Genomic DNA, 9,610 nt, shown 5'->3' with positions numbered 1-9,610 from the left:
TGTAAATTCTACCTATTTTGGTGGAATTTAGTTTAGTTATAACTAATTTCATACAAACAAATTTAAATGTGTAGAATTCTAATGCTATGCTTGGTTAAAATTTATAAAAGAATTCATTTCATTTGAAGAAAAATATGAGAGAGAAAATAAAATGTAAATGATAAAGTTAAAAATGATATTTTGAAATTAATGAAATGTATTAACTTACTAATGTAGAATTCATTTGAAAATTCTACATATTTTGTCAGAATTTAGTTTAGCAATAATCAATTTTACAAAAATTTAATTATGCAAAATACTAAATTAACTTTCACTTCATTTAAAACATATAAATTTTAGATTCACAAATGAATTCCATAAATTTTATGGATTTCAATTAGATACTGTGTAAATTAATTTTCACTTCATTCAAAGAATATAAATTTTAAATTTTACAAATGAATTTCATTATAAATCTCAATCAAACACGGTATTAAAGGTTTTATTAAAGAGGCATTCCATTGTTTTTTGGTTTCTCGAAAACAAAAACGGTAGCAATATGAACTTATATCACAGAATGTCTCTCCTCTTTCTCATTTTAATTTTCATACAAAATTTCTCTTGAACTCCCTTCTTTTACTCGAACATTAGAATATCATCTTCATTGGTAGATTTCAAGCATTTTGAGCCAGCAAATTACAATTAAAATCCAACCTGAACATAATGCCTAAGCCATACTTAACTTTGTTCTTACACACACAACCATACCAAGGCATTTTTAACTTTGTTCTTATACACACAACCATTTCTAACTATACGAGTAAAATGCATTAATAGTACTATAATTATAGTTATTATATCCATTTGGTATCTCAACTCAATAATTAAAAATAATGATACTTCAACTAACCAACAATGAATCATGGTACACTTTTTGGACATTATGTAATGATGTGGCAGTTTAATTTTCTCACTAATTACTACATCACTTCTTTTTTTGACACGATTAATTCTAATTAGATGTTGAATATTTTCTAAACTCCTCTACTTTGAACTCATGTCTTACAACTATATTCGAAAATTAGAATTTTTAAACTTATTATGATTAATTATGCATAGGTCAAAGATGGTGTAGAAGCTAGAGAAAATATCCAATTGTCACATTAACATAAAATGACCGGAAAGTATAAACGTATCCTCGCCTGATTTATTAATGGTGACATAGAGCACTTTTTTCTTGATTATTACCAAATGGATACAAGTGATATAATTTTAATATCATTTATGCCTTTTACCCCTAAGTCTACTAATAGGATTACAATCACTTTCCCTATGACTGCCGTAGCTTATAAATTACTTTTCACCTTTCTCTACTATTAAGTTTTTTTTATTAATACAATGAAATAAGATAACTTATCAGTAGTGTTGAAAGTCCACGAAGCTTCATTTGCTGTCACTATCCCCTTTTCTGTTTCTCTTTTAAAACACTGCATGCTGCCCTTTTTTCTTCTCTTTGCTTTCCATAAAACAAACAGTATAGAACTTGGCTTGAGCAGTAAGTAGATAATGTCATGCCAGATTAAAGTCTATTCTAGCTTTAAGTAAAAACAGTACTAGTCTTACAATTAACAATCTTGGTCTCCATGGGAGCAAGCTAATAATGCGACATCTACATAAATTCATACACTATTTTTATAATTATTCCTCACTTGTATCTTCAAGTAAATATTATGGAAATAAAAATTTGAATTTTCAATATGAAGGATTTAGATTCAAATTTTGATTCTTGAGTTTCTTATGGACCTCTTTCTTTTAGATCATTGTTATCTATATTGATACATGGTTCGGCTGATTCAGGCATTAGGTGGTTCTGGATTAGTAATACAATAACTTATCACATGAAACTGATGCACAGAGATTCAAGAGAAAGTGCAAACTTATATAAGAGAGTAGGGAAAGTAGTAGGCAAATAAAAGTGTGCCTAAGTTCACCATTTAGATAGGAAGTACACATATAGTACAAAATGTAGCTGCTTATCTGAAAGGAAAAGGAAAGAGGTATAAAGCCAAAATACAAACATGAAAAGAACTGAATTTAGCAGTATATGTTTCGAAAACATATCTAATATGTAGAGACAAAAAGGGTGCAAGGCAAAAATTGCCAATATATAACTATATTAATTGTTGAGAACATCCCAAGGTACATATATCCCTACGGCAACAATTTGCCTCTGAGAAAATTCCAAGGTCCAGTCCCTGTCCCCATCCTGCAAAGATAGTAGCAGTACCATTTCAATGAAAATCACTATGATAATATTTTGGATTCTTTGTTTTCGCATGTCTGAAAATGACATTAAATCATCTCCAACTTCAACTCATTGCCATCTTTTTTAAGATGCCATATGTTCAAAAAAGCTCAAAATCACAAGAGAATGTCACTTAGACACAAATATGAATACTATTTTGGAGCATAAATGGGAACATATATCTAGATTAAATAATCCTATACATATATATATATATATATACACGTGTTTTATATTTTAGCATTCGATGATTGACACATTTCTAATTATTTAAAATTTAAAAAAATATGTGCCGATCATTGATCGATTTAGCGTATAAATAATATATAAATTTAGAATAACTAAGAATTTTCCGTATAATGCAAACAAGGAAATTAAGTTACCTCCATACACCAGCAAATGTACGTAGCCCCATAAAGATGGTTAGAGCAATCCATATACCAACAAAACCACCAGTTTTAGATAGTACAAAAATCGCTGCAATGCTTGCTACAGCTACAAGAACCTGAAGAGCAAAGAAATTTGACAAGAAACTTGGATCAAGAATTGAAATCGGAAAGATTAATACTTTTGCTTAGGGTATGAAAAAGAGATAATGTTCACACCATTGAATATGCAGAATATGCAAAATCAGAAGCTCCGAAGTTTACACCATCGAATACAAAGGCTATTGAGTTAATAGGTTGTGTAGCTGCAACAAACTGATGGAAAAAATGAAAAAGAATATTCAGTTCAAGTTGAAATGTACCTTAAGAAAGGAGAAAAATGAGAAATAATTTGATGGGAAATAATTGTTATTACTGGAATGCCTATGCTTATAATGTCAAGAACATTAGGATCTTTTGAAAAAATTCCATCACCAAAGTGGAGTCCTATTCCAACAACTGCAGCTAACCCCAGGCCAAGAACAAAACTCATCTGCAGAACAAAATCATTTCACAGATTAAGTCACTTGTTAGTTCAGTTGAACATGGAGGGAAGATCTATTAGTGAAAATATCATGGCATACCTGTAGAACCCGAGTTGCTGCGGTTGTTGCCTTCTGATAGTCCTTCTCAGCAAATGCACAAGCTATAATTGCCTGAAGGAATGAGCAGAAAAGGAAGGAATTAGTGTCAACTTTAAGAAGAAGAAGATTCAAGCACCAACACATATCAGAAAAAGAGCGTGTTTGTGTCCGCGGATTCCATTATCAAGAAGTGTATCCACGGCGAAAGAATACATTACAGGCAAAACTAGATCTCTTTCGGAATGTATCAATGGAAGGCGTAACACGAAGTCAGGAAAACTTGGGAGTTTTAATAATCTTATTACCTGTCCAGCAACAGCTAAGCCATCAGCAAGAAGTGATGATGTCAACCAGACCTGTAAGCAGATCTGAAATGCAGCCATACGCGTCGAACCTAGCCTTGCGGCCCTTGATGCTGCCAACGTGACACAGATTGTTGCTGCTATAACTCTTGCTAACAACAGAAAACCTGTATTCCAGTCAAGAAACGAAGTTAAACAAGAAAAATTAAATTGCAAATCCTTAACATGTACAAAAGAAAAAGTTCCTTACCATTTTTGAGGAATCGGCCGAATTGCAAATCTTTAGGACTTGGTGGTAAGAGATCAACATTTTTCATCAACCTCCACAAGAGGATTAACGAAATCAAGTACCTAGAATGATCATTAGTCAGTAGGGAATAAACTTTATGAAAAATGAATCCAACGAATAATTGCCATTATGAGACAAATGAGTGCAAGCATCTAACAATACTAATTAAGAATGGCAATATATACTTACTGAGAAAGAACGTGTGCAATGGCTGCACCACTGACTCCCAACCGGCAGGTAAAGATAAAGATTGGATCTAAAATGATATTTGCTAAATCTCCAGCAACTAATTGCAGAAAGAATAGCCAAAATGAGAAGAGTTAGGCCAAATCCATAAATCTAAAGCTAGTGGAACATAAAAAAGAAAAGAAGTGCTGAAAATGTTAAAAGAAGAGCCTCTCACCCGTGGCATATAAAGGAGTTTTTGTATCTTTAAATCCTCTAAAAACTCCTTGCATAGCAAGAGACAGTAGGACTGCAGGAGAGCCTAGTGCTCTTAATGTCAAGTACTTCCTAGCTGGGGTAAGCATGGGGGAACCCTGTTCAATGAAATGAAATAAACATTAACACATATCAGCAGAATAAGCATTATCACATATCATAATTATTTAGAATCTTTTAATTAATTTTCTACGCAATTGAACGGAAAGTTTTCATATCGAAGACAACAAGAATTTAGAGGTGGAAAGAACCAAAAGCTACTTACAGATTTCACACCCATGATGCTCAGGAGAGGTTTTGCACAGAATATGAGGAATATAGCTTGCACAAGGCCAAGAATTCCTCCAACAATTAGTGCTGTTGAAGCTGAAGGTATGTGTCTCCTACCCTTATTATTTTTCTGTTCGTCCTTGATACTTTTGCCTTCAAAAAAACTGGGAGACTTGCAAGTGGTTGCCTTACAGTTGGCTGAAGAAAAAATCAATATTAGGGAAAAAGTTAACCACCACAAACATTGATTACATTTTCCTTCCACACATGAAGATAGCAAAAGAGTGTACCATCCCCTGGAATTGAATCTTTCTTTTCACTGTCTGTTGCTGATCCTTTCTCCAGGTTCTCAAGCATGACATCCTCGGGCACCACCTCTTTTATATCACGGGTTTTAGGTAGATCCTTCTCCGAGCCCTCTCCGTTTTGTGATTCATTGGTTATCCTTTGGAAGGTATCTTCTTCAGCAACAAAAGAAGTTGTTATACTAACCAATGGGAATATGGTAACCTTTGATGCCTGATTGAATATCGCAATAGAAACTCCTACAGCAGCTATTTCCACCGGTCCTGTACTCGAGAAATTGTAAAAATATCGCATTTCAGGATTTCGGCGTAAAATTGAGAATCATATCATAAAATGCTATGAAGTGGATGTTCTGTCCTGCCAAATCCAGTCATTTTAGAAGAAAAGCACATGAACCCATTAAAGAGGATATACACTTGAAAACATACCTAGATGGCCAATGAATGCAGTGTCAATCAATGAAGCAACGGGATCAGCAGCTAGAGCCATCGCAGCAGGTACTGCAATCCTTAATATCTCCAAACCAAGTTCGTCCGTCTTGAAAACAAGTCTGTAATTGTATCCAACATTATTTAGACCTGAGTCAAGTTCACTAAACAACATGCGAATGCAAAAAGGCAAAAAATTGTAAGAAAGGAACTGAAACTATACCTTGCATCCCTAAAGAAAACCAGGAGTGGTATCTTCCATTTTCTCTCGGTTAGCTGCAAAGCACCATTCTCCGCCATGATATCAAATTCCTAATGATCTGAATATCTTTTATTGATAACTCCAAGTTAATTCGAACTGTTTCAGAAACAAATAGATTCAGCTATCCGAGCCTCTGTAACCTGCAAATCATCATCAAATACTGTCACTAACTAAGAATCCAAGAAACTAAAAATTGGTGGATTTGTCAATAGTAAAATGGCTACGGACATTAAAACAATAACACCCGCAAACAGATGATCAGGTGGATATCAAAACCAACCTTGTTACTTTTGCTATGAAATCACCAATGAGATACTTCAGATAGAGGTTACAGATGTAACAAGTTTAATTGTAGCAAACTCAAGGACAAATTCTTGCGAGTATAAATGCTTTGGCCTTAACTTCACGTATAGTTGGACCTCCCCTAGTATCTATTAGTTAGGTTATACACATATCATAGGAAGGTTCTTTAAATAAATTAAAATGCTGACTCTGAGAGACTATGATGAATTAGGTCCAAGCAAAGACACCTTAAAATATATAGTGTCTTCAAGAAATTCTGGATCCTGACAAATAGTGATGGTGCAATGAGTATGAGTGTAGAGTTATGGTTAATTAATTCCAAGCAAAGACACCTCAGTAAATATAAGTTTCTATAGAACTTTCACAAAGTAGAGTATGGTTATTTTAAATTAGACTCAGTGTATATACTATATTTAATAAGAAAGTAATATGGATATATGAATATTTTATATTTTAGTATTGAAAGATTGATACGTACTGTATTATTTAAAATTAATAAATATTTATCAATTCTTTATCGGTTTGATGTATAAGTATGAACATATAGTAAATCCAAATAAAAAAATTTATTTCTATTTATGCACGGACTGCTATTTTCAAACTTGCCTAAAAAAAACTTACAAAATGAACCACCTGGCCTAGAAATAATGCAGAATACAGAAAGAATGCTGTACATTTAGTAATTATTTATACCTCAGGCAGTCATAGGTGTAGATTGAACAGACATTAATGCTGCAATAACTTTATATCACTTTCTATAATTATTATTTAAAATTATTATCTATTTCCATCTATATATTAAACTTCATAATCTTATAATATTTCTTTTTACAGTTTTACACTATTTCCTGCAATCCGGATGCAATATGTTTTTCAATTAAACAATACTTTTAGAAAGAAACAAAATTCCAATGTCCATCCAATCCACTCAAACTTTACCATTATTTTTTATTTCATTGGACAAAGTGACTGATTTTTCACATCACATGCACTAACCTGCCTCAGTTCCATGAATCCCCTGGTAACAACAGATCGAACATGATGCCATTACAATACATGTACAAACAGTCCAAGACACCTCTGTCTCATTCCTTGTGCTATATAATAACATCAAACAATATTAAGCATATAATAATTCTTTCGGCAACAACCATTTTACAGTACTTATGTCTTCTTTCACTGTTGCGACACAAACAGACAGCATTATATGTCCACATCTCCATGCACTTCCATTGTAAGGAAGATTCATTCCGCTTCTTCCCCCAGATAAAGTCTCAAAAATAGTGGGTAGGTTGAGGATTTGCTTCTCTCAAAAGAAGCTTAAAAATTGTACCTTTCAGTACAAATTACGGAAAACTGAGTCTACTCCAGGGTTGGAATTATGTGGGTCCTGCCTTGGCCCCACCCTTCTTAAAAGTTATTTACACGTGGATAATTACTAAAAAACATCTTTATATATTCTCTCATAGGCGTGTGCATGTAGTATATTATCCAGATATTTAAAGTTTATTACAGGTGTTGCCACATGTAATTTAGTGACTCGTGCATAAATATTTATTAATTTAAAAATTACTTCAATTATATTCTTTTTATATAAAGAAATAATTGGAAAACTTGTATGAGTATATTGGAAAACTAGTATTACCCTTAATTGAAAAAGAAAAATCAACCTTGATACTTATAAAGCATTTTTCAAATAAAAATTTGACCCGTTTATCTAATAACTCAAAAGGGTAATTCATTTTCCTCTTTAAATTTGTCTTCCTTCTAATATAAGAAGCAAAGTAGCTATAATTGAAGTTCACCATCTTAAAATCACTGTTCATTGCAGTGATTAAGCAGTAAATTAGCAATTAAAGAACTCTTGAAATTGACTGTATAATCACCAAATGGGAATTGGCCTGGAATTAAAAAGGGTCAATAACTCAACTTCACAAGGTAGACACATCCTTGGTTGCATCTTAGTATATATTTTTGATAAATCTGGTTTTAATTTATTTTAAATTGTAAAACAAAGATTAAGATGACATCATTTTTAACATTATTATATGGCATTCCTGCAGTCCCACTGGCTTTTCCTTCTTACTGTAAGGCCCACTAAATAAAATAATAGTTGTACCTCAAACACGTAGTAGCATAAGGAGTCAGCTGGCATATTTAAGCCAAGTGGTCAATTCTGGTGGGGCTTACTCATTTTTAACCACAGAAAATATTCTTTTTCTCTTTTTCTTTTTTGTAGTCCGCACTTCTGTTCATTGCATTGGAAGAGATAACCACAACAACTTAACTCACTGTATATTTTCCCTTCCTTCAGGAAAAAAGAAAGAAAAAAACCCAATATATATATATATAGTTCTTACTACTATGAATTCCAGTTCTTCTTATATATTTCGAGAAATCCTACTTATCACGTAAGGTTATGAACTTTCTGCCGTCTATAAGGATTTTAGTGGCAATTATATCCGTACCAAGAAATGAGCTACAGGGCCGTTCGACATTATTGTAAACATAATATCGAAAAGTGTCATTATACTGAACATGCTGATGAATTAGTAATTACTGGAACTTATTTTTCAACTAAAGAAAAGAAAAAGAAACACTATAGCAGCTAAGACTGTTAAGGAGATTGCAGTATAGAAACCAAAATGCATGTGGAGAAGGAAAAGTGGAGCAGATGATAGTAGAAGAAACACAGACAGGATGCAAAGGTAGAAAAATGGGTTACTGTATATATTTCAATATATATGAATAGCGCAGATTTAGAAACTAAGACCTGACTTAAAGGCAATGAATGTACGTACCTTTTGCAGTGCTTCTTTCTTTGTGGGTTTTTCTCTTTTCCTTTTGGGTTGAGGCAGTCCTTTCTTTGTTTGTTTGCAAGAGATCGAGTTGGTTCAAAGGTAAGGGTAGTAGTTCTTCCCACCAACTTGGATTCTCTTGATTTCAGTGCAGCACAGATACACATCCGTTTCCTTTTATGGACACTCCTTCCCACCCTTTTAAATTATTTAAAAATTGAAGGGAAAAAAAGAAAAAGTAAACAGAGAGAAAGTGGAAAACTAGTTATTAGTTAATGTTTATTTACTTAGAAAATGAAATTAGGGTTAAAAGCTTCTTTAGTATCAAATTTTTGATCCATATATCTAATTGGTACCAAATCTTTACTTTTCTTCTCTGTAGCAGCATCGCACCTTTTATTTTATTTTTTTAATCTATAATATTTATTAGAAATTTAAGAAAATTTTGATGACATGGTAGCTAGAATTCCACATCAGTCTGCCACTTACCTCTCACTAACAATTGAATCACTAGAATGCTGAAAATTCTCAATTACATAACAATTATAAATTGATGAGTTATTACAACATATTAAATCTTTACAAAATATTAGATTAATTCTTTATAAAACATAGCAAAAGATGTGTCATTGTTGGAAATTACTTATTATAAACTAATAATTGTTGGGTGGTCATTCGTTGTAAACTAGCAATTCTTATTTATATATAGAGAGAGTAAAATTTTGATACCAATAAAGCTATTTACCTATGAAATTAAATTGTAGTCAAAATAAAAATTTTAGTTTAAGTAAATATATACTTAATTTGGTCAGTTTGATATTTGATAAGTTTATGATTAATAAATTTTTTGATATTAATTTAAGTCTTTTTTATTCTAATTAACAATAAGAGTTAATGGAGGGAGCGTTATCATATCTA

The 9,610-nt window shown here is 32.3% G+C and overlaps 1 protein-coding gene across 2 annotated transcripts; it reads right to left on the bottom strand.

The window, feature by feature from the left end:
- Positions 1 to 1,897: 1,897 nt before the first annotated feature.
- LOC8271839 (protein DETOXIFICATION 43) lies at positions 1,898 to 8,898 on the bottom strand. 2 transcript variants are annotated; one of them, XM_025159619.2, is made up of 14 exons: positions 8,696 to 8,898; positions 5,553 to 5,731; positions 5,330 to 5,451; positions 4,886 to 5,164; positions 4,591 to 4,793; positions 4,288 to 4,423; positions 4,074 to 4,170; positions 3,846 to 3,946; positions 3,599 to 3,762; positions 3,294 to 3,365; positions 3,086 to 3,202; positions 2,890 to 2,985; positions 2,668 to 2,789; positions 1,898 to 2,245 (listed from the first exon to the last, which is right to left on the bottom strand). In XM_025159619.2, exons 2-14 carry the CDS (start codon positions 5,627 to 5,629, stop codon positions 2,191 to 2,193), a joined length of 1,641 nt encoding a protein of 546 aa, XP_025015387.1. In that variant the 5' UTR covers positions 5,630 to 5,731; positions 8,696 to 8,898; the 3' UTR covers positions 1,898 to 2,190. The 2 variants fall into 2 exon arrangements, with proteins under 2 accessions (XP_025015387.1, XP_015582695.1); XM_015727209.3 differs by lacking the exon at positions 8,696 to 8,898 and adding an exon at positions 5,872 to 5,993.
- Between the last annotated feature and the right edge of the window lie 712 nt (positions 8,899 to 9,610).

The sequence above is a fragment of the Ricinus communis genome, chromosome 6 (assembly GCF_019578655.1).
Source record: "Ricinus communis isolate WT05 ecotype wild-type chromosome 6, ASM1957865v1, whole genome shotgun sequence".
NCBI lineage: Eukaryota > Viridiplantae > Streptophyta > Magnoliopsida > Malpighiales > Euphorbiaceae > Ricinus > Ricinus communis.
The sequence above is the reverse complement of the archived record's forward strand: the minus strand, read 5'-3'. Positions and strand labels throughout refer to the sequence as shown.